Source organism: Ranitomeya imitator, chromosome 1, assembly GCF_032444005.1.
Source record: "Ranitomeya imitator isolate aRanImi1 chromosome 1, aRanImi1.pri, whole genome shotgun sequence".
NCBI classification, from domain to species: Eukaryota; Metazoa; Chordata; class Amphibia; order Anura; family Dendrobatidae; genus Ranitomeya; species Ranitomeya imitator.
Window position 1 is genome coordinate 620,401,100 of NC_091282.1, and position 26,672 is coordinate 620,427,771.

General features: G+C 42.6%; 1 protein-coding gene across 1 annotated transcript; it reads left to right on the forward strand.

Moving 5' to 3' along the window:
• Nucleotides 1-1,495: 1,495 nt before the first annotated feature.
• On the forward strand, nt 1,496-26,672 carry LOC138680893 (intelectin-1-like). Its single transcript, XM_069768136.1, has 6 exons — nt 1,496-1,554; nt 8,946-9,025; nt 11,536-11,686; nt 12,015-12,279; nt 26,262-26,317; nt 26,609-26,672. Exons 1-6 carry the CDS (start codon nt 1,496-1,498, stop codon nt 26,670-26,672), a joined length of 675 nt encoding a protein of 224 aa, XP_069624237.1.

The following is a 26,672-nucleotide window of genomic DNA, read 5'->3' on the forward strand; positions in this document are numbered from 1 at the left end:
GCAGCCACAAAAAAAGGAAATACCTTTATTTTGATCGGCTTAATTTTCTGGCACCGGTGATGGAGCTCTGACCGTAAGTGCATGCATGTCTCAAAAAATGTGACACATCTTATTACGTGAATATGTATGTATTTTTTAATAAAAAAAATCTTTTGTGAAATACAGAACAGAGTCCAATCTGACAGAAAGGGAGACTGCATCTGACTCTGGTGATTGACCCTGTTGGTGAAGAGGCAGAAACGGCGCAGAAGGGTGGCTTCTAACATTGGCACCAGAAGGCAAGTGGATACAGGGGTGTTGGACTATTTGTCCTGAGCTGCCCATGACAATGGGGAGGAAGCGTACTTTCGCAGTCTTGCCCGCTATTTACGGCCCATTCCACGCTCGCTCAGGCTGCGGACCAGAGGTTGTATCCAAATTTTGCTAGATGCGGCCACACCCCCAAACAACCCCACTGATGTTTTTAATTATCTTGAATGGTGGCAAATGTCAGCTACCAACCTTCTGGCGGGGCAAGACCTTCCACAGGACCAATCACAAACTGTATAAACTACTAGATGGTGGCCCGATTCTAACGCATCGGGTATTTTAGAATATGTATGTATGTATGTACTGTATATAGCAGCCACATAGTATATAGCAGAGGCCACATAGTATATAGCAAATACTACGTGGCCTGTGGTATATACTATGTGGCTGCTATATACATACATACATATTGTAGAATACCCGATGCGTTAATACAGGCCACGCAGTATATAACAGTGACCACGCAGTATATAACACAGCCCAAACAGTATATAACACAGGCCACATACTATATAACACAACCCACGCAGTATATAGCAGCCACGCAGTATATAACACAGGCCACGCAGTATATAACACAGGTCACGCAGTATATAACACAGGCCACACAGTATATAACACAGGCCATGCAGTATATAACACAGGCCACGCAGTATATAACACAGGCCACGCAGTATATAACACAGGCCACACAGTATATAACACAGGCCATGCAGTATATAACACAGGCCACGCAGTATATAACACAGGCCACGGAGTATATAACACAGCCCACGTACTATATAACACAGCCCACGCAGTATATAGCAGCCACTCAGTATATAACACAGGCGACGCAGTATATAACACAACCCACATAACATATAACACAGGGCACGTAGTATATAGCACAGCCCATGGAGTATATCACACAGCCCACGGAGTATATAACACTTCCCATGTAGTATATAGCAGCCACGCGGTATCTAACACAGCCCACGCAGTATTTAGCAGTGTGGGCACCATATCCCTGTTAAAAATAAATAAATAAATAAAAAGTAGTTATATACTCCCCCCCTGGGATCCAGCGAAACTCTGGCGATGCGCGCGTGGCTGCTGCCATCTTCCGTTCCCAGGATGCATTGCAAAATTACCCAGATGACTTAGCGGTCTCGCGAGACCGCTAAGTCTTCTGGGTAATTTCGCAATGCATCTCCGGAAACGGAAGATGGCGGCCGGCGTGAGCGTATTGTCAGACGACGGAAGGTGAGAATAGCAGGTTTTTTGTTTTTGTATTATTTTTAACATTACATCTTTTTACTATTGATGCTGCACAGGCAGCATCAATAGTAAAAAAGTTGGGGACACACAGGGTTAATAGCAGCAGCAACGGAGTGCAGTACCCGTGGCCCGTTACATTAACCCTGTGTGAGCAGTGACTGGAAGGGATTACGGAGCGGGCGCCGGGCACTGACTGCAGGGGAGTAGGGGAGGGACTAATCGGACTGTGCCGTCGCTGATTGGTCGCGGCAGCCATGACAGGCAGCTTGCGAGACCAATCAGCGACGCGGGATTTCTGTTGCAGAAGTTGCCGACAGAAAGACGGAAGTACCCCTTAGACAATTATATATAGATATAAAGAGACACATCTGCATGTTTTTCTCAATATGTGACATGAAATCATAATAAACTTTTCTCATCTTAGGTCAATTAGGATTACAATAATTATTAAAATTTGGCAAATGCCAGAATAATGAGAGAGAGAGAGAATGTTTTAAGGCATTTTTATTACTTACTGGCCTCCACATAGTACTCCATACAGTATAATAGCCCCACATAGTGCTCAATACAGTATAATAGCCCCCACACGTGCTCTATACAGTATAATAGCCCCCACATAGTGCTCCATACAGTATAATAGCCCCCACATAGTGCTTCATACAGTATAATAGCCCCCACGTAGTGTTCAATACAGTATAATGGTCTCACATAGTGCTCTATACATTTCAGTAAAGGCTGAAGCAAAATTATAGTGCCATATAGCAGTCAAAGTAGTGCCTACAGTGGCATGGTAAAGATTGTGCACCCCTGGTCAAAATTACTGTTATTGTGAACAGTTAAGCAAATTGAATATGAAATGGTCTTTAACCCCTTAACCCCCGGGTCATTTTACATTTTTGCGCTTTCGTTTTTTGTTTCCCTTCTTCCCAGAGCCATAACTTTTTTATTGTTCAGTCAAAATGGCCATGTGAGATGTTGTTTTTTTCGGGACAAATTGTACTTTTGCACTGCACAATTGGTTTTATCATATCGTGTACTTGAAAATGGGAAAAAAATTCCAAGTGTGGTGAAATTGCAAAAAAAGTGCAATTCCGCAATGTTTTTTTTTACCATGTTCACTAAATGCTAAAACTGACCTACCATTATGATTCTCCAGGTCATTAGAAGTTCATAGACAGCAAACATGCCTAGGTTCTTTTTTATTTAAGTGGTGAAAAAAAAATCCAAACTTCAGTTAAAAATAAAAATGGCATCATTTTCCGAGACCTGTAGCGTCTCTTTTTTTCATGACTTGTGAGGGCTTATTTTTTTGTGTGCCGAGCTGACGTTTTTAATTATTCCATTTTGGTGTAGATACAATCTTTTGCTGTTATTGCATTTTATTGCAATATAGCGGCTACCACAAAAACCTAATTCTGCCATTTTAACTTTTTTCTCGTTATGCGATCAGGTTCATTCTTTTTTTATATTGATTGATCGGGTGATTCTGAACGGGGCGATACCAAATATCTGCATTTTTTATTTCTTTTTTATTGTTTTATTTTGAATGGGGCAAAAGGGGGGGTGATTTGAACTTTTATATTTTTAAAACATTTTTAGCAAATTTAAAGGGAACCTGTCACCCCCCTGGTGATTTTAACTAAAAGAGCCACCTTGTGCAGCCTTGTGCCCCCCGGACAGAATACAAGTATGGCGGGCAAATTAAAAAAACAAATATTGCAGTGTTGGAAGGGACCCCAACTAAAAGAGCCACCTTGACAGAATGCAGCATTAGTGCTGCACAAGGTGGCTCTTTTAGTTAAAAATGACAGGGGGGGGGGGGTGACAGGTTGCCTTTAAAAACATTTTTTCTTTCTTTTTGCATGCTTCAATAGTCTCCTTGGGAGATTAGAAGCTGCAGTTGTCTGATCACCTCTGCTACACACAGTCAATGATCAGATCGCCTGGGTGTATCAGAAATACTCACTTGCTATGAGTGCCGACCACTGGGCAGTGGGCACATCTGTTCTGAGTTTGCGACCTCCTCCCAACATTGCACAGACCACATGCTTACAGCATAACATACCGTAAATACCTGATCAGCCCCCATCGCACAGATTTCTCCAGAATCCGCCTGAAGCAAGAAGGAAGAGGGACCATAAGAAGTAAGAGCCTGGTCCACCGCCTGCAGTAAGTGACTGCCTGCAGACTATATGACAGGACTGGCTAATGCCTAGAATCTCATAGTGATACCCAAACATTGGAGGGCTGTATTTTCTGCTTCCCCTTCTCATTCCAAGAGACACTATTTTTCCTTACCTTGGCCACACGAGTTCTTGCTTTTTTGCAGGCATTTTTTAACAGAATTATTAGCATGGAGCACACAATTCTTTGCATTTTTGCTTTGGAATGTTACAACAACAACCAAATAAAAAAAATCAAAACACTTTTTCTTTTTTAACCCCTTTACCCCCAAGGGTGGTTTGCACGTTAATGACCAGGTCAATTTTTACAATTCTGACCACTGTCCATTTACGAGGTTATAACTCTGGAAAGCTTCAACGGATCCCAGTAATTCTGACATTGTTTTCTCGGGACATATTGTACTTCATGATAGTGGTAAAAATTCTTTGATAGTAAATGTGTTTGTTTGTGAAAAAAACGGAAATTTGGTGAAAATTATGAAAACTTTGCAATTTTCCAACTTTGAATATTTATGCAATTAAATCACAGAGATATGTCACACAAAATACTTAATAAGTAACATTTCCCACATGTTTACTTTACATCAGCACAATTTTGGAACCAAAAAATTTTTTTGTTAGGGAGTTATAAGGGTTAAAAGTTGACCAGCAATTTCTCATTTTTACAACACCATTTTTTTTAGGGACTACATCTCATTTGAAGTCATTTTGAGGGGTCTATATGATAGAAAATACCCAAGTGTGACACTATTCTAAAAACTGCACCCCTCAAGGTGCTCAAAACCATATTCAAGAAGTTTATTAACCCTTCTGGTGCTTCACAGGAATTTTTGGAATGTTTAAATAAAAATTAACATTTAACTTTTTTTCACAAAAAAATTACTTCAGCTCCAATTTGTTTTATTTTACCAAGGGTAACAGGAGAAAATGGACCCCAAAAGTTGTTGTACAATTTGCCCTGAGTACGCTGATACCCCATATGTGGGGGGGAACCACTGTTTGGCCGCATGGGAGGGCTCGGAAGGGAAGGAGCGCCATTTGGAATGCAGACTTAGATGGAATGGTCTGCAGGTGTCACATTGCGTTTGCAGAGCCCCTAATGTACCTAAACAGTAGAATCCCCCCACAAGTGACACCATTTTGGAAAGTAGACCCCCTAAGGAACTTATCTAGATATGTGGTGAGCGCTTTGACCCACCAAGGGCTTCACAGAAGTTTATAATGCAGAGCCGTAAAAATAAAACAAAAATTTTTTCCCACAAAATTATTTTTTAGCCCCCAGTTTTGTGTTTTCCCAAGGGTAACAGGAGAAATTAGACCCCAAAAGTTGTTGTACTATTTGTCTGAGTACGCTGATACCCCATGTGTTGGGGTAAACCCTTGTTTAGGCACACGGGAGAGCTTGGAAGGGAAGGAGCACTGTTTTACTTTTTCAATGCAGAATTGGCTGGAATTGAGGTCGGACGCTGTTATGATCTGGTGGCCAAGGAGCAGCATGAGACGTACTCTGGAGAAGGTGGTACCTGTACTGACCGCAACTAGAAGTAGCCGTGGGGAGTACCTAACACTCCCTAGACCCCTCGACACAGCCTAAGAACTAACTTCCCCTAAAGACAGAAACGGGAAAACTATTTTGCCTCAGAGAAAATCCCCAAAGGATAGACAGCCCCCCACAAATATTGACTGTGAGAGGAGAGGGAAATAACATACGCAGACATGAAATCAGGATTTAGCATAGGAGGCCATTCTAGCTAAAAAGAAAGAATAGGACAGAGTACTATGCCGTCAGTATTAAAACACTAGAAAATATCCACCACAGAAAATACAAATCTCCACATCTGACTAAAGACATGGAGGGTATATCTGCATCTCCAGAGACACAGCTTGGCTGCAAAAAATCCTTCACAGACAAAGCTGGACAAGACAAAACATGAAAATGCACAGAACTATAAGGTCCACAGCAGGTGGACAGCAAAAACAAAGCCAGAACTTATCTTTGTTGAAATGAACTGCAAAACAGGAGAGACCAGGTATGGATGTGAATCCTCCAAAAGCAATGGACAACTGGCACTGACTAAAGGATAAAGCAGGACTAAATAGCCCAGCCCAAATTGCAAAAAGTGGATACACCTGATAAATGCTGCAATCCAAAGACAGCAGCACTACCACTCATAATCACCGGAGGGAGCCCAAGACCAGAATTCACAACAGGACGCCATGTCGCGTTTGGAGAGCCCCTGATGTGCCTAAACAGTGGAAACCCCTCAATTATAACTGAAACCCTAATCCAAACACACCCCTAACCCTAATCCCAACAGTAACCCTAACCACACCTCTAACCCTGACACACCCCTAACCCTAATCCCAACCCTATTCCCAACTGTAAATGTAATCTAAACCCTAACCGTAACTTTAGCCCCAACCCTAACCCTAACTTTAGCCCCAACCCTAACTTTAGCCCCAACCCTAACCCTAGCCCTAACCCTAGCCCTAACCCTAGCCCGAACCCTAGCCCTAAACCTAGCCCTAACCCTAACCCTAGCCCTAACCCTAGCCCTAATGGGAAAATGGAAATAAATACATTTTTTTAATTTTTCCCTAACTAAGGGGGTGATGAAGGGGGGTTTGATTTACTTTTATAGCGGGTTTTTTAGCGGATTTTTATGATTGGCAGCCTTCACACACTGAAAGACGCTTTTTATTGCAAAAAAATATTTTTTGCGTTACCACATTTTGAGAGCTATAATTTTTCCATATTTTGGTCCACAGAGTCATGTGAGGTCTTGTTTTTTTGCGTCACGAGTTGACGTTTTTATTAGTAACATTTTCGGGCACATGACTTTTTTGATCGCTTTTTATTACGATTATTGTGAGGCAGAATGACCAAAAACCAGCTATTTATGAATTTCTTTTGGGGGAGGCGTTTATACCGTTCCGCGTTTGGTAAAATTGATAAAGCAGTTTTATTCTTCGGGTCAGTACGATTACAGCGATACCTCATTTATATCATTTTTTTAATGTTTTGGCGCTTTTATACGATAAAAATTATTTTATAGAAAAAAATAATTATTTTTGCATCGCTTTATTCTCAGGACTATAACTTTTTATTTTTTTGCTGATGATGCTGTATGGCAGCTCATTTTTTGCGGGACAAGATGGCGCTTTCAGCGGTACCATGTTTATTTATATCTGTCTTTTTGATCGCGTGTTATTCCACTTTTTGTTCGGCGGTATGATAATAAAGCGTTGTTTTTTGCCTCTTTTTTTTTTTCTTACGGTGTTCACTGAAGGGGTTAACTAGTGGGCCAGTTTTATAGGTCGGGTCGTTACGGACGTGGCGATACTAAATATGTGTACTTTTATTGTTTTTGTTTTTTTTATTTAGATAAAGAAATGTATTTATGGGAATAATATATATATATTTTTTCATTATTTATGATTTTTTTTTTTTTTTTACACATTTGGAAATTTTTTTTTTTACTTATTTACTTTTTCCCAGGGGGGGACATCACAGATCGGTGATCTGACAGTTTGCACAGCACTCTGTCAGATCACCGATCTGTCTCAGAGCGCTGCAGTGTTACCAAGTGCCTGCTCTGAGCAGGCACTTGGTAAGCCACCTCCCTCCCTGCAGGACCCGGATGCCGCGGCCATTTTGGATCCGGGGCCTGCAGGGAGAGGAAGGTAGGAGACCCTCGCAGCAACGCGATCACATCGCGTTGCTGCAGGGGTCTCAGGGAAGCACGCAGGGAGTGCCGGATGTCAGCTGCGATAAGCAGCTGACACCCGGCCGCGCTCCCCCTGTGAGCGCGGCCGATCGCACTGGACGTACTATTCCGTCCTTGGGAAGTAGGGCCCACCCCACATGGACGGAATAGTACGTCTAATTGCAGAAAGGGGTTAAAAAACTTTTACATAATAATCTTTTTTGTGGGTAAAACTTTTTTTTTTTTTTCATTATTGTTATTTTGCGGGCTTGAATTAGTGATTACTTATTTAAAGGGAATCTGTTAGCAGGTTTTTGCTACCTAATCAGAGAGCAGAATAATGTTGTGGCAGACAGCTTGATTCTAGCTATGTGTCACTTAAAAAAAAAAAAAACACCAAAAACAGGCAAAGATGCTTACCTGTCTAAACAGGCCTCAATACAAATGCACAAGCAGGGTGCAGCGGACCCAAACAAAATAGCAAATGCACAGGTGCGATACCTAATGAAACAGCCAGCCTTTAATAAGGGTTTGGCCGTGTGGTACACCAATGCACTAAGATAAAATACTCTGTATGTGGCGTGTTCACACAAGGAATACAAAGCGTCTGGCTGCAGCCTATTAATGACGCCATATGGCGGGCTGCCCAGTGCTAAAATGCATCCTGTGTGAACAGAGGCCACAGTGTACAGAACAATTCGGGCCGAGCTGCACTTACTGGACTGCTTTTTGTGGTTTTGAAAAAATGAGTGTTTTATCAGGAAGAGATTATCACTAGAGGACTAGTAAGCCTGCTGCCAGGTAGTCCAGCGATATCCCCACCACTTATTGGCAGCTTTCTACCTATGTACAGTGTAAATAGAAAGCTGCCAATCAGTGATGAGGGAGGGGTTATAAAGAGCTCAAAAAACTAGTAGATCTGCAGCAGAGGAAACAGATTTAAATCAACCACGCAGCAAGCAGCCCAGTAAGTGACACATCGCTGGGATCAGGGTCTCTGCCCCCACATCATGCTGCTGTCAGATTTAGTAGAAAAAAAGGTACCAGATTACCTTTAATTGTGACGCATTCTAACACATTTATAGATGCAAAACTTTTATTTATTTGTTTTTTAATATTTTGTGTCCAGCATGAAAATCTATGCCGGACAAAATAATTACAAAAATGAAAGTTTAGTAACCCTTCAACTCTTTGACCAATGATTGAATGAGGTAGAACATAGTTTCCAACATTTAGCGCACCAAAGTTTTAGTTACCCTCTCATGAATACTTGGAAACTCCCAAAAATGGCACTTTTGAGCTTTCTAATTTTGCAGACTCAGATTGTGGGGTAGGCAAACTCATGATGGTTGGTGAACATGAAAGTATAAGGGGTGACAATGGAGTGTGAGAAATGAAACACCACTAGGGATAAAAGCAGTTGGCATGCTGGGAGCTGTAGTGCTGCTATTGTTTTTGTATAGAGAACCTTCTATTTGTCTCTTAGGGACAAGATGATAATACAGGGGATAATGCTGCTGCAGATGATACAGAGCTCAGCTACTACGCAAGATGTGACCTTCTGCAGTGAGTACAGACTATTGCATCCTTATTCAGAAATAATCAGAATGAATGTGTATAATAACTATATATATAATATATAACTTTAGGTACATTAGAGTAAGTGTTTTTATCCATATCTCCAAGGACCCTAGTGGCTACACTTAAAACCAGAGCTGTTTTCAGATCAAAATTGCCAGTTTTTGCTCTTATTTTGCTCCCATTACTCCCTTAATTATTAAATCCATCAAACGGTTCCAGAAAGATGAACCTTTTTATTTTTTGCAAATGTTTAATGCCTTTTTTAAAGTTGAGCGTGGCTTACAGGATCCTCTGGGGCGTGTCTTTAGATGGCTCTGCGATCCACGCCCCCTTGTAAAACGAGATAATAAATCCTATATCTCTAGAACCATACAATGGATTTAAAAAAGGCCAACACCAAATTACTCAGGAATGTAGTGGAAATAACATAGGAACAAAAACTGGACACTTGTGACCTAGTTCCAAGTGCCCCCTACCAGTAAACTATTTGGTATAAGCATCGGTATTCTAAAAAACAGAGTATTATTTCCCCTCCTCGGCTTTCTGCTCTTATCCCGATCTTTAATGTTTGCTTGTAGTGCTAATATGTTGAAAGAGCAGCTGCTAGTCACAAAGCTCAGCAGCTTTACCAACGCAGTCCGCAAGAGCTTACTGATTAGCTGCAGTGCTTCCAATGCTGCTAACAATCAACAGAGACAGAGGTGTTGTGAATTCTGTGGCTGAGTTCACTTCTGTGGTCACAAGTGGTATTGCGGTCTCTGGGCTTCCTCCCTCAGGTGTTTTGGTGAGCTCGTTGGCTGCCTTGCTATTTAGCTCCACCTGAGTCTGTCTTCCTTGCTCCTTGTCAATGTTCCAGTGTTGGATCTGAGCTACTGCATCTTTCCTTGGGCCTGCTGCTCTGCTAGATAAGTGCTTCTAGTTTGTTTTCTGTTTTTTCTGTCCAGCTTGCTATTAACTTTTGCTGGAAGCTCTGAGAAGCAAAGGGGTGCACCGCCGTGCTGTTAGTTCGGCACGGTGGGTCTTTTTGCCCCTTTGCGTGGTTTTCGTTTTAGGGTTTTTTGTAGACTGCATAGTTCTCTTTGCTATCCTCGCTCTGTCTAGAATATCGGGCCTCACTTTGCTGAATCTATTTAATTCCTACGTTTGTCTTTTCATCTTGCTAACAGTCATTATATGTGGGGGGCTGCCTATTCCTTTGGGGTATTTCTCTGAGGTAAGTCAGGCTTGTATTTCTATCTTCAGGCTAGTCAGCTCCTCAGGCAGTGCCGAGTTGCATAGGTAGTGATAGGCGCAATCCACTGCTGCTTATAGTTGTGTGAGGATAGATCAGGTACTGCAGTCTACAGAGATTCCACGTCTCAGAGCTCGTCCTATTGTTTTTGGTTATTGCCAGATCTCTGTATGTGCGCTGATTACTGCACGCTGTGTTGCCTGATTGCCAGCCATAACACAGAGGCGGCGGTGGAGAGCAAGGGCTTGACTTAAGGTACTTTCACACATAACGATTTTGTTAACGATATCGTTGCTTTTTATGACGTAGCAACGATATCGTTAACGAAATCGTTATGCGTGACAGCGACCAACGATCAGGCCCCTGCTGGGAGATCATTGGTCGTGGGGAATGATCAGGACTTTATTTTGGTCGCTGATCTCCCGCTGACATCGCTGAATCGGCGTGTGTGACGCTGATCCAGCGATGTGTTAACTTGTAACCAGGGTAAATATCGGGTTACTAAGTGCAGGGCCGCGCTTAGTAACCCGATATTTACCCTGGTTACCAGTGTAAAAGTTAAAAAAAACAAACAGTACATACTTACATTCTGGTGTCTGTCATGTCCCACGGCGTCAGCTTCCCGCACTGACTGTCAGCGCCGGCCGGCCGTAAAGCAGAGCACAGCGGTGACGTCACCGCTGTGCTCTGCTTTACGGCCGGCCGGCGCTGACACAGTGCAGGGAAGCTGACACCGGGGATGTGACAGACATCGGAATGTAAGTATGTACTGTTTGTTTTTTTAAACTTTTACAATGGTAACCAGGGTAAACATCGGGTTACTAAGCGCAGCCCTGCGCTTAGTAACCCGATGTTTACCCTGGTTACCCAGGGACTTCGGCATCATTGGTCGCTGGAGAGCTGTCTGTGTGACAGCTCTCCAGCGACTAAACAGCGACGCTGCAGCGATCGGCATCGTTGTCTATATTGCTGCAGCGTCGCTTAATGTGACGGTACCTTTAAGAAGGGTAAGTAACAGTATCGTTTTTTTAACAACTACTACTAAAAAGTTTTCTGGAAGGGGACAACCCCTTTAAACATTTAATTTTCATCCGTTGGATCCTAAAGTTCTATATTCTTTCATTACATTTTTACAAGATCTGTATCATAATTTAATTTTCGATCCTTTAGTATTAATTATTTCCCCTATTAACTCAATTTCCATGAAGTCTGCTTGTTACAGTATTAGGGATTACCTGAATTCTTTTCCTTGTATGTTATCTAGAAGACACATCAGTGTCATCAAAGAAAGAGAAGATCCTGAATCTTCTGTCCTGCTGGGAAAATGTTAAAATAAACAAATATAAGACCCATAGTGACAAAGAGAACCGTGAGCATGTGGTCACATACAGGAGCTGTAAGGAAATCATTGATGTCAAAGGTGAAAATTCATATACCGTACAATCCAAAAGCAAAGTCAATAAGTTACAGGATGGTTTGAGCTAAGATGGCAGTCGCCTAAACAGCATACATAGAGAGGTCCTCATGGCAAGGACCAAAATGTGCCGCCTCCCCCCAAAAAAGTAGAGAAAGGCCTCACTCTTGTTTTCCATTCCACCAAAAATTCTATGATCCTTGGGTCAATGTCCACCACGTTCCATTCATACCACTTGGTAGCAATGAAAAGAACGTCAACTCGTGCAGGGTCCCTTCTCTCCAAAAGTCCATGAGCTTCATGGTCTTTCTATGTGTTTTCTGATAATATTTTTATCCCATAGCCAATGGCATTTATTCTTTGACCACAAAAAACGGATTGATCTACCAGACGTTCTGTGATATGACAACTAATGGTGGAGGTTGGACTTTAGTGGCAAGCATTCATGAGAATAATATACATGGCAAATGTACCTCGGGAGATCGTTGGACAAGTCAACAAGGAAATAATGCAAATAATCCAAAGGGTGATGGCAACTGGGATAATTATGCTACATTTGGGACACCGGAACGAGCCACAAGTGATGATTATAAGGTATGATGGCTGAAATATGTTTACAGGAGAAGCTATGATGCTATTATAACAGAACACCATTTACTATTATCCACACGGTCCCCCTTGGAAGCTCAGTACGCGAAACGCGTGTCGGGACTACTTGATGGATGTACCTAGCACTAAACCACACATGGGTAAGCAAAACACACCACGCTTTATATAGTGCAATATGGGTGGGTTGAGATAGGAGCAGTGGCGTAGGAAGGGGGGTGCGGGGGGGGGGGGGGGGGCGGTCCGCCCCGGGCGGCACAATGCGGGGGGCGGCCGGCGCTGCAGGAGAAGAGGAAAAAAAAAAAAAAAAGACGCCCCTTTAAATCTTCGGGCGGCGCCGTCCGCCGCCACGACCAGGGCCAGCTCCCCCCACCCCCGGGCCCCGCCCCCGCCCCCGCCCCCCGCTCTAATACTCACCTCTCCTGGTTCCTGCGGCTTCAGCGTCCTCTGACTCTGCGACGTCTCAGAGCAGTGGGCGCGATGACGTCACTACTGTGCTCGCCGCTCTGCCTCTCTGTCCTGAGCGTCGCAGAGCCGGAGAGACGCTGACTACTGCACCGGACCTGCGCTAGGAACGGGAGAGGTGAGGATTTTACTTTTTTTTTTTTTTTCTTTATGTCTGACTGTCTGGGGGCAATGCTGGACACACTGGGGCAATACTGGAGACCATGGGGCAGATTGCTGGACACACTGGTGCAATACTGGAGACCATGGGGCAGAATGCTGGACACACTGGGGCAATACAGGAGACTATGGGGCAGATTGCTGGACACACTGAATACTGGAGACCATGGGGCAGATTTCAAGACACATTGAGGCAATGCTGGAGACCCTGGGGCAGACTTCTGGACATACTGGGGCAATACTGGAGACAATGGGGCAGATTGCTGGACACACTGGGGCAATACTGGAGACCATGGGGCAGAATGCTGGACACACTGGGGCAATACTGGAGACCATGGGGCAGAATGCTGGACACACTGGGGCAATACAGGAGACTATGGGGCAGATTGCTGGACACACTGAATACTGGAGACCATGGGGCAGATTTCAGGACACATTGAGGCAATGCTGGAGACCCTGGGGCAGACTTCTGGACATACTGGGGCAATACTGGAGACCATGGGGCAGATTGCTGGACACACCTGGGCAATACTGGAGACCATGGGGCAGATTGCTGGACACACCGGGGCAATACTGGAGACCATGGGGCAGAATGCTGGACACACTGGGGCAATACAGGAGACCATGGGGCAGATTGCTGGACACACCGGGGCAATACTGGAGACCATGGGGCAGAATGCTGGACACACTGGGGCAATACAGGAGACCATGGGGCAGATTGCTGGACACACTGGGGCAATACTGGAGACCCTGGGGCAGATTTCTGGACACATTGAGGCAATGCTGGAGACCCTGGGGCAGACTTCTGGACACACTGGGGCAATGCTGGACACTGGGGCAGATTGCTGGACACACTGGGGGTAATATGCTGGACACACTGGGGCAATGCTGGACACTGGGGGTAATATGCTGGACACACTGGGGCAGACTGCTGGACACACTGGGGAAAGGCTGGACACTGGGGCAGATTGCTGGACACACTGGGGGCAGTGCTGGACATACTGGGGCAGATTGCTGGACACACTGGGGGTAATATGCTGGACACACTGGGGCAGATTGCTGAACAACATGGGGGTAATATGCTGGACACACTGGGGGCAGGACTTGAGGCATGGGCAGAATGTAGATACGGGGCATGATTGGAGACACGGGGCAGGATTGGATCATGGGGCAGGACGGATACGATGGAGGCTGGTGGGGCAGGATGGGGAGATCATATGGGGTAGAATGGATACTCATGAGGGCAGGATGCGAGAACATATGGCTGGAGCCAGGAATGAGATAAACGGGGCCAGGGTGGGGAATAGTGTTACTATAGGGGATAATTAAGGGATATTATTACTGCAGTGATGTATTTATTTTATTTTTTGAGTATACTGTTTTAAATGGGGGGGGGGCGGTCCTGTTACTGTGCAGAGTGACACTATATCGCCTTTTTATCTTCATGTGGTGTAATGTAGAAGTTGTGAAAAATTAAGTAATGTGTTCTGCAAGCGGAGCTCGAGATAACTGTTATTTCCTGCAGAAACGAGTCCTGGCTGGAAGGAATGATGGCGGTCTGTGCTGGATGAAAGATGAAGGACTTCACCTAGAGACGTCACTGGTGAGTCAGTGTTACCTATACACTGACACTATACACTGTATACTATATAGAGGTCCTGTGTATAATGTCACCAGTGATCTCTGTATTACCTCTACACAGACACTGCATACTAAGTACAGATCTCCTGTGAATACTGGCACTTATGGTGATAGTATTGTGGTTTTTTTTTTTATTACTGATCAGTATTGTAGTATTCAGTCACTATGTAGTGGTAATATGTGGTCTGGAAATGGTGTTGTGGTATTTGTCCCTTGTATGTAGTATTATTCGGTCACTATGTGGCCTGGTCATGGTGTGGTGGTATTAAGTCACAGGTGTGGCATGTGGGGGTGACACCATTAGGCCCAGTTTAAGTTCTACAAAACAGGAAAACCATTTTTGGTAACCTTTGTGTGTATCGGGGGGGGGGGGGGGCGCCAAACTCGGGAACAGCCCCGGGTGGCAAAAGCTCTAGCTACGCCTCTGGATAGGAGAGATTTACTGGCTCTTACTTTGTGTTGATAACGTGGCATTAGTCCAGGATAGAGTCACCTGCACCTATCCCCATATTCCTGAATTCACCTATGCACCATATAAATTGCGTATTACATTCATGTGCTGTTTTTTGGTTTGCACCTTTACATTCTAATGAGGGTTTGTTTCTGGAGTCATCCATTGTTCATTCACCGATCACCAATATTTACATTGATCACTGATATTTTAAATTGTTGTACTATATTAATAAAGTTTATACTCTTTATAATTGATGACGTTATGTCTATTTATGGGGCAGCATGGTCTTGTTATGTGTATCTAATATATAATTGCCTAGAATACTACTTCCTGCAATTTGTGCCAACTTCCGTGGCTTTGTCCGGAGCTAATGTCCGGAGCTAATGTCCGGAGCTAATGTCCGGAGATTAATTGCCTAGAATACTACTTCCTGCAATTTGTGCCAACTTCCGTGGCTTTGTCCGGAGCTAATGTCCGGAGCTAATGTCCGGAGCTAATGTCCGGAGCTAATGTCCGGAGCTAATGTCCAGAGATAAGTGACGTCAACAGTGTCCAGTGTCTGATTGGTTGCCGCCTGCTGCGAGCGACCAATCAGAAACGTGCCGTACTGTGACACACTCCGCCCGCCATTTTGGTGTGATTTTTGAATTTTTACCTCACAGCAAGTTTCTACTGCATGGAGGCGGGCCCAGTGACGTTGCTCTTCAAGCTCCTGCCGAATTTCGTCAAAACAATGATAATACCATTTACCAAAACTATATACTGTATATTTAGTTGTGAAGTGGTTCAGTGACATTTTCACACCAATTTTGAACTTTTGTTTGGTGTTTTCTCCATATACTGCCTATTATTCACTGACTGTTATACTGAGAGACTGCCGTTTATTAACCTCTTCTTTGCCACATTGGGTATATTGCTCTATTATTTGCCACATAAGGACATAGTCCATTATTGCCCAGCAATTTCTCTGCAATATAAACTGCCTATTTATTAATATCTGCATTCCTGCAAAGAACTATTGCCTATTATTAACTGGCTATTTTCCTACTACCTGACACTGCCTCTTATTAACCTGTTGTTTGCCACCACCACGTTTAAAGCTGTTTAGCTTAGCCAACATGAGCTCTAATAGTAAGGATACTAATGACACAGAGCATAAAGCTGCTGATGGCGCACGTAAGATTAGGTCTGATAGAAAGTATACTAATAATGCAGAGCAAAAAGACGCCGATGCCGCACGTAAGCGCAAACAGCGTGCTAACAAGAGTACAGAGGATAGATGCAAGCGCATGGACACTGTTAAGTATACTAATGACACAGAGTCCAAAGCTTATGATGGCGCACGTAAGATCAGGTCTGATATAAAGTATGGTAATGATGCAGAGGGAAAAGCCGCCGATGCCGGACGTAAGCGCAAACAGCGTGTTAACAAGAGTACAGAGGATAGATGCAAGTGCCTGGATACTGTTAAGTATACTAATGACACAGAGCCCAAAGCTGCTGATGGCGCACGTAACATCAGGTCTGATAATAAGTATACCAATGACGCTGAGCGAAAAGCCGCCGATGCCGCACGTAAGCACAAACAGCGTGCTAACGAGACTACAGAGGACAGACATAAGCGCCTGGACACTGTTAATGCTGCTTGCAATAAACGCATTACTAATGAGTCTTTTGAGGACAAAACTAATCGATTAAGTAATAAAGCTGCTGCTGCACGCTCTCAACGTTGCAAACATAATATTTCCACGTCCTCAGTCATAGATTCTGCCCACAATACAGCTTCTTTGTCTCCATTCATAGAATGTGTGCAGCTTGAAGCTCCTTTAACCGTTGGTAAATCTGCACGTAAGCGCAAACACTGTCCTACTTACACTCCAAATGATAAACGCCGTCGCCTGCACACTGTTAAGTCTGCTTATAAGACATGCTTCACACCTGACTCTTCTAAGGCAACAAACAAACCATTACCAAATGCAGCTGGTGCACGCCGTGAATGGCGCAAAAAAACCGCTTGCACCTCCATATTAATAAACTCTGACCACGATACACCTTCCAACTCCTCAGTGATTGAATCTGTGGACAGTGAAGATCCTCTACCAGGTCCACGCTTTATATATGTTGGCTTACAGAAACATTCCAATGCTCCGTTATCACAACCTGTACCTCAACATCCTACAGGTTTTACTAATGATGACAGTACCATAGTAGAACACTCCTGTGGTCCTATGAACTATTTATGTGAACATTGTCAAGCATTACATTTTAATGCTGAGATACCAGCAGATAAAAATTTTACTCTGTGTTGTCACAAGAGTAAAGTGCATATACCTATACCCCAATATCCCGAGGTCTTTAAACGATTGCTGACAGGGGAGAGTGAGTTCAGTAAGAATCTCATGGAAAATATTCGTAGTATTAACAGCTCATTTGCTTTCGCCTCCATGGGTGCCAATATATCCCCTCCACCTGGACATGGCCCTTACTGTTTCCGTATACATGGACAAATATATCATCGTACTGGAACTCTACATCCCAGTGATGATCAAGTTCCAGCTTATACCCAACTGTATATTTTGGATACCGCTACCGCGAATGAACAACGTTTAAACTGTGAATAAAATCAAAAATGTCATCCCACTTTGATGAGTATAATTGCTCTTCAGTTCGACAATGTGAATCCCTTTGTTGCTGCCTACAAAATGTTACGAGATGTGGAACATGAAGAACATCTTAAAGCTGAAGCTAATGGCACTCTCATGCCAAATATCATCATGGCCCTTAAACAAGATCGGAATCAAGACCCTCGCCGATATAATAATCCAACTGTCAATGAAGTTGCTGTCGTATTTGAAAATGACAATGGAGAGCCACCATTTAATCGTGATATTTTAATACATTTACAACCGGACCCCAAAAATCCTTTGGCGCCAAGAACACAACAGGTCAGCATTCTACACAGTAATTTAGATGCTTTACTCTATCCTTTATTTTTCCCTTACGGAGACCAGGGCTGGCATGATGGCCTCAAGCAACAAGGGCAAAGTCCACGCAGAGTTACACAACTGCAATATTACTGCTATGTGCTGTCTGTCCGTAATCAGTTTAATCCACTCCTGAATGGTGGCAAACTCACTCAGCAGTACTTAGTGGATGCTTATGTGAAAATCGAGGCAAATCGCCTAAATTATATCCGTCAACACCAAAAGGATTTGAAAGTAGAGGATTATTGTGTACTCCAGGAACATCTCCAGAAAAAATCCATTGAGAAGGGCATCCCCATTGGAAAAACGGTCATTTTACCATCTTCGTTTGAAGGCAGTCCCAGGAATATGCAGCAGCGGTACCAGGATGCCATGGCTATTGTGACTAAATATGGTCGTCCTGATCTATTCATCACCATGACCTGTAATCCGAAATGGAATGAGATTACTGAGAATTTGGAACCTTGGCAGCGTGTGGAACATAGACCTGATTTGGTGGCACGTGTTTTCAAAATAAAACTGGAAGCACTCTTAAAAGACATTAACAATGGATTATTTGGGAAAGTTTGTGCTATGGTTCACGTAATTGAATTTCAAAAACGTGGCCTTCCACACGCTCACATTTTGATTATTCTGGACAGCAACTCCAAATTAAGGACTGAGGAGGACATAGACAATACAGTGTGGGCTGAAATTCCCAATCCTACCCACTACCCTCAGCTCCATAAAATTGTTCTCCAACATATGATTCATGGTCCGTGTGGAGAACACAACCCAAATTCTCCCTGTATGGATCTGTGGAAGTGTACAAAAGGTTTCCCTAAAGATTTGCAACCAAGAACCATCATAGCTAAGGACGCCTATCCTACTTACCGCAGACACTTTGGCCCATCTTTTCAACACCATTCTAACATGATTGATAATTCGTGGGTGGTTCCATATAATCCGTTCCTGCTATCAAAATACAAGTGCCATATAAATGTCGAAGTTTGTGGTTCCATTCAGGTTGTGAAATATTTATTTAAATACGTCTACAAAGGACATGATAAAGCCAATCTTGAAATCTGCCAGACTAACATCCAACATGATGAAACACACCAATTCATGGATTCAAGATATGTCAGTGCACCAGAGGCAGCTTGGCGAATATTCTCATATCCAATGCATAAACAATCTCATAGCATCATTCGCCTTGCTGTACATCTACCGCATTCTCAGCCACTCTATTTTCATGAGGATGACTCTATTGGAAACATCAAACAAAAGCTCCATCAAAATTCTACACTTATGGCCTACTTCAAGCTTAATCAGAACGACCATCATGCTCATATTTATTTATACCGTGAAATTCCCGAAAACTATGTTTGGAAAGAAGGTTCTTGGGAAGTTAGAAAGCGAGCAGGTGGTTCTGTGATTGGACGAATGTATACTGTCAGTGTGAAAGACCAAGAACGCTACTATTTAAGATTGTTATTGTTACATGTCAAAGGTGCAACCAGTTTTGACAGCATAAAAACTGTACACGGAGTCACACATGAAACCTTCAAAGATGCGGCATTAGCTCTTGGCTTACTATTTGATGATAGTCTGTGGAGAAATACATTACTTGATGCCAGTATTCTCAACATGCCAGCAGAGCTACGTCACATGTTTGCCTACATTTGTATTTTTGGTCCTCCAGCTAAACCTCGGGACTTATGGGATGAATTTAAGGAACACTTTGTAGAAGACTACTGCCATGCATACCACTCCGACACTCTGGAGTGTGTCAATTGTGAAGGCTATGCTATGACAGATGTCCAACATGTTCTTAAAGCTCATGGCAAAACTTATATTGATTTTAATTTGCCACGTCCAGTCAAGAAACAACACCTCCTCCCACAGTATGATAAAGATTATGAGTTATCAGCAGCTGCTGAAATGAAAGCTACTCTAAATGAGGACCAACTTTTTGCTTTTGATGCTATCACTCAAGCTTTAGAAGACACTAATTCTACAGCAAAGTGTTTTTTCCTTGATGGTCCTGGTGGCAGCGGAAAAACGTACCTATATCATCTACTCCTACATCAGCTAAGAGGACAAGGAGACATTGTGTCACCTGCTGCCACTACTGGAATTGCCGCCAACTTGCTACAAGGTGGACGAACCATTCATTCTCTTTATGGGATTCCAATTCCTGTGAATGAAACATCTGTTTCCAGGATTAAGAATGATACCGATGCAGCAAAAGATTTGCACAGCACTAAACTTTTTATTATTGACTAGATGGCAGCCCGATTCTAAAGAATCGGGAGTCTAGAATCCATATATACTTTATTTATTCAAATGTAAGAATAATACAATTAATAAATAATAGTAAGAAAGAACAAAAAATGGCTGCACTCACCAGCTCTTGACAATTCTTGTTATTTAAGGTACAGTTACACAGGATCCATGAACATGCTTATGAGGGGAGGGATGAAAGACATCAGACGACAACTTTGCGTGTTGAACCACTTCACAACTAAATATATATAGTTTTGGTAAATGGTATTATCATTTTTTTGACGAAATTCGGCAGGAGCTTGAAGAGCAACGTCACTGGGCCCGCCTCCACGCAGTAGAAACTTGCTGTGAGGTAAAAATTCAAAAATCACACCAAAATGGCAGGCGGAGTGTGTCACAGTACGGCACGTTTCTGATTGGTCGCTCGCAGCAGGCAGCAACCAATCAGACACTGGACACTGTTGACGTCACTTATCTCCGGACATTAGCTCCGGACATTAGCTCCGGACATTAGCTCCGGACATTATCTCCGCACATTAGCTCCGGACATTAGCTCCGGACATTAGCTCCGGACAAAGCCACGGAAGTTGGCACAAATTGCAGGAAGTAGTATTCTAGGCAATTAATCTCCGGACATTAGCTCCGGACATTAGCTCCGGACATTAGCTCCGGACATTAGCTCCTGACATTAGCTCCGGACATTATCTCCGCACATTAGCTCCGGACATTAGCTCCGGACATTAGCTCCGGACAAAGCCACGGAAGTTGGCACAAATTGCAGGAAGTAGTATTCTAGGCAATTATATATTAGATGAGTGGACAATGCTATCCAAATATGCATTGCATGTCATTGATAGAGTTTTACGTGATGTCATGACAACAAATGTAGCTCACAAAGAAAAAACACCGTTTGGAGGTAAAGTGATTGTTTTTGGAGGCGACTTTAGACAATGTCTTCCTGTCATCCCTCATGTGACAAGAACTGATGTTGTAGAGAGCTGTATAAAATATTCACAACACTGGCAACATTTTACTCGCCTGCCACTTATTAACAACATGCGCTCCATTGATCCTCACTACAGCAGTTGGTTGCTTCAACTGGGAAATGGTGAACTATCTAATGAACATAACCTTGGAGATGATGTAATTGAAATTCCTCCAGACATGGTATGTACTGGCTCTTTAATAATTGAAATTTTTGGAGATAATCTTTGTATTGATGTGAATGACACCGAAAGTATAAATACAGCTGCATCTCATGCAATTTTATGTCCAAAAAATGAGGACGTTGAGAAAGTCAATTCCCAAGTCATGGATTTATTGATAGGTGACTATACTGAATATATCAGTGATGATTCCATCGATCCTGATGAAGCTGATGACCTCGATCAATACCCACTTGAGTTTTTGAATTCACTAACACCAACTGGCTCATTGTCACTGCCTTACATGCCAATATCATACTGGCTAAAGTAATTAGTGGGTCAGCAGCAGGAAATGTGGTATTCATTCCACGAATTGATTTGTGTCCATCAGAGACTGGATTACCTTTTAAATTAAGACGGAGACAATTTCCCATCAAGCCCGCATTTGCAATGACCATAAATAAATCTCAAGGCCAGACCCTCCATCGAGTTGGCATTTATCTACCAGAACCTGCTTTTGCCCATGGTCAATTGTATGTTGCTTTTTCCAGGGTGAAGCAATGTTGCAATGTGAGGGTTAAAGTGGTTAATACACCACTTCAAGGACAATTATTGGCTGATAGTACTAAAGTCTTCACACGTAATATTGTGTACAAAAATATTTTAGTTTAAACTTACTTTTCTTTTTTTTCATTATTCAGTTTTTCTAATAACATAGACAGCAATAGGCAAATTCTATGTGTAGAGATAAGGAAAAATAAATAAATAAATAAAAATGAGTGTAGCCATAGACATATAGATTTTAAGTACTTATGTAGGAAATACGTATATAACATACGTACTCATTAGCATATAGGGTTAATAACTCTATATCATATCTACATAAATTTAGAAATATGATATATCAATACATATTTTTATAGGTAAGTAGAACACACATTAAGTACAAGATGTAAGATGTGTATCATTCAAATGCCTGTATTTGGTGATAGGAACCTGTATTTGAAGCTCCAGCAGTATAGCTGCTGAGAGATTTCATTTTGTTTTTAAAAAGGGTGAGGTTTTTGTGAACAGGTAAGAGACGGGTGGGATGGCTGTTCACACACATCTCTATCTTCAGGTGTGTTCTGTACATAGAAATAGATATATAGATAGGTACATTTTTAGATAGATAGGGAAAGAATAGAGATTTTGCTTTCACATCAACATTTTTCTGCTATTTGGAGAATTTATGGTGGAAAAAAGGCTATTTCTGCACTTCCTGCCTAAGGGCTGACCCACGCCACTCTTGCTGTAAGTTGCATGCAATGTATACGGAATTTGTACTTCACTTGCGGCAGGTGCGGCACATGTGGTTTCTGCTGTTTTCGCCACAAAATCTCCACTTACCAGTGTTTTTGTTGTGGCTGCATTTAATGCAATTGCCGAAGCCGCGTTTGCTGCATTTACTGCAAGTTAACTCCAAGCTTCATCTACATTGCATGGCACTTGCTGAAAGTGTGTTGTAGGTCAGTTCTTTGGTGCCAAGTGTGGAAGTTGTATTGTTTTTAACATTACTTCTGCAAATATCAGAAACATGCAGATGTGAAAGAGGTCTGAGTATTAAGAAATAGGAATCAGTTAGTTAGGACCCATCAGTTCAAAGGCTACCGTGATGTGGTTGATGGGCATGCTTATATTAGCCCATCGGTGTACTATGAACGTTGATTTCTTAAATTTTACACTTCTGTAAAAATAAACACAAAACATTTGGGTACACAAAAAGGCTTTTATTTCTGTTGTACCTATTAGAATTATTTAAAATGAAGGCTTAGCTAAGCCCAAGAGATGATTAAAAACGTTTCATACCAACCCATCAGATGTAAAATTACTGTGAAAATACCTGATGGGCACACAAGTATGCGCCAGTATGGGTACTAAGAGCCTTTCCACATAATAATGAAATATTTTAAAATGTCATAGAACATACCAATATACATAGTTATTGATACATATTATTTATTATTTACATTATTGTTCTTAAGCAAAGAACCGTTGTTGTGGCATTTGCCACAACACGCAATGTTGTCGTCTGATGTCTTTCATCCCTCCCCTCATAAGCATGTTCATGGATCCTGTGTAACTGTACCTTAAATAACAAGAATTGTCAAGAGCTGGTGAGTGCAGCCATTTTTTGTTCTTTCTTACTATTATTTATTAATTGTATTATTCTTACATTTGAATAAATAAAGTATATATGGATTCTAGACTCCCGATTCTTTAGAATCGGGCTGCCATCTAGTAGGATAATATTTATGTGGGAGTTTGCCCCTCCCCCTCCCTTGTAAAGTGCTATGGGCACTTTTTGTAGAAAAGAGTGGTACATTTATGAACGTATCAGCAAGGTCGGTTTTTGTTGTAAAATATAACACAACACCACCAGTCTGGTCAAACAGAACATGATTCTAGTTGCAAAAACTTTAGGAATGTGAAAGTTGCGTGATGGTGCAGAGTTGTAAATATTATTCCACCCAATTAGAGCCTTTGGGGTATAGGTGTGGCAACGGCAGCTATCTAGAAACATCACAAAACCAGGGTTAATCAAGATTCATGGATAAAGGTACATCAAGGTGTAAGGTTCAGTTCATTATGGTCTAAGGTATATGGATCAGGGTCATCATGATTAGTGATGAGCGAGAATGCTCGCCACTACTCATTACTTGCCCGAGCATCTCATTGTTTGAGATGCTCGGAGCTCGTCGAGTATTTCCGGGGTTGCTCGGCGGGAGTTCGGGTCCCCTCCCTGCATGTTTGGTGCTCTTTAGAGAGCCAGTGAACATGGAGGGATTGTCTTTCACACACTGAAATGCCGCAGCCATGTTGGTTGTGGCATTACAGTGATAGGCTTGCTACACAGCGTCATCAGGTCTATATCAGACATGGCACCGCCATGCTCATCACAGTCTGCTCCGGAATCAGGCAGAATCAGGGAGAGTTGCTGTTGAGCTAGGGAGAGATTTACTTGGTTCTTACATAGTGTGGGTATACCATATAATATACACATATCCATCTCAACTAACAGTCCTTCTGAGGACTAATAAAGCTGCATAGATATCCATGCTAGGCAGGCAGGCAGTGTATGTGGCAGCCTGCAGTGCATATAGCAAGAGGGTCCATTCCAGTTCTTTCTGCTGCTGCTGCTATTACAGATATTTGTAGACACAGCTCCTGGTATCAGGGGCCAGGAATAATTTTTTTACAGGTCACCTATTGAAAACTGTGGTTTGTCCATCACACGGATCACATATAACTGCGCTCAAAATTCTGCCATTTCTGCCCTCCCTTTAAATTTTGTTGCAGTGTGTTAGTGAAGCTATTGACACCAGTCTGCTGGTAAAAATAGTTACCTACAGGACAACAATTTCAAACTGTGGTTTTTTCCTCACACGGATCACATATAAGTTCACTCCAAGTTAAGCGATTTGTAGTGAACGTCGAAAATATTGTCCTCCATTTAGAATGGGCAAGGCGCATGGCAAGGGACAAGGAACTGGACGTGATGGTGATGGTGCATGCAGAGGCCGTGGCCGTGGGTAAGCTGAAATTATGCCACAACAGTAGTGTAGCATCGGATCCTTTCGTCAAACTCAATCTGACAGGTGCCCCGCCCCCTATCAAAGTGTATTAAAGTGTGTAACCCCTCCCCGCCTCCTGTCAGCCAGCTGTCCCCTGTGGCTGGCTGACTTCCCCTTTTGATATAGTTTGATATTGTTAATTTGATCCAAATGATTATTAACCCAGTATTTCTTTTTTTTTATATATTAGATTGGCATATTATTTGCAGCTGTTTGTGCGGTTGCTTCTGTAAGGGTGGTTTCACACTTGCGTTTTTGTCTGCAGCATTTTTTTTCAAAAAAACGCATGCGTTTTTTTTTTCCTATATTTAACATTGAAAACGCATGCGTTTTTATGTGTACGCGTTTGGTCGCGTTTTCAATCGCATGCTTTTTTTTACTGCATGCGTTCATTTTCAAAAATGCAACTTGTAGTATTTTGAGAGGCGTTTTTTTGGACTCAAAAAAAGCATGCGTTTTCATGCGTTTTTTTTGGGACCAAAAATACATTGTCGTCAATGGGGACGCATGCGTTTTTTTGTACATGCGTTTGCATGCGTTTTTTTGACGCATGCGTTTTTTTTAACAGAGGTTGAATAGACTGTAGATAAGGTTGTCTAGACACTGATAAGCCTCCCCCATAGCAGCAGGGTTATAAAAGGAAGGTTGGGGGAAGTTTCTGGTCACTTCTCATCAGACTACAAAGAAGACAAGACCCTGCTCGGACGCATTGGTGGACAAGACCCAGAGCAATGTGAGTATATCCTAGCCAATGCATTTTTTTTAATTTTTTGGATCTATATGTCCTAATTTCTTCTTTTTTATTATTTCAACATGCATCAGAATGTCTTCTGCGGAGTCTTCATCTGATGAGGAGTTTGAGCCACGTCAGTCAGAAGTGGATCATGTCAGTGAGGTTAGTTTTTTGTCCTTCAGCTTGGTAAGTATTGACTGTCACATCGACACATGAGACAATTTGATTTTTTTTTTTTATAGAGCACTTCAACTGAGGGACAGAGCGGGACGGAGCAGCGGAGTCAAGGTCCGGTGGGAAGACGTCAGCGGGTATGTATACAAGGCAGACTGTCCTCATTGTAATATTCTTGAATCTTCCTTTCTGTACCTTTGATTTTCTTTTCATTTTTCTTGTATGATCCTTTTCTGAAAGTTGACTTTCATATTCCTACCCTTTCTCATCTTCTTCTTTTTTTTCTTTTTTCCCAATGTGATTGAGCAAACTTATATGATTTTCTTTTACTTTTAGGTTTCACAACGGGACGATGACCGGATCGATAATGACCTCCTGATCACCCTGGTCCAGTGAGTTGTGGGATGGCCGGGATCCACAGCACGCAGTCAATAGTACGCTACGTCGGTTGTGGAGTGAGGTGGCCCAAGCGTTGTGGGATGGCTGGGAGAATGCCCCGCCACGGGTCCGTAATGCATTTGGTAAGTATTGCACTGCAGTGTGAAGCAGCAGAGACCTTTGCCGGGCTCTCTTTACTGTGTGTGATGAAAGAAACTTTTTGGAGTTTCTGTCATCACACACAGTCAAGAGAGCACGGCCAAAAGTACTTTTTCTGACCATTATATGTTTTTGTTATTTCACAGTGGACAAAATAAGAACACGTTGGCGTTCCATGAAGGACCGCTTCAACAAGGATCTTCGTGCTGA

Coding starts and splice junctions, on each gene's coding strand:
- LOC138680893 (XM_069768136.1), top strand. CDS start 1,496: ATGCATCTCCGGAAACGGAAGATGGCGGCCGGCGTGAGCGTATTGTCA. Junction 12,280..26,261: donor CCACAAGTGATGATTATAAG/GTATGATGGCTG, acceptor TTTTACTTTTAG/GTTTCACAACGGGACGATGA. Junction 26,318..26,608: donor CTCCTGATCACCCTGGTCCA/GTGAGTTGTGGG, acceptor GTTATTTCACAG/TGGACAAAATAAGAACACGT.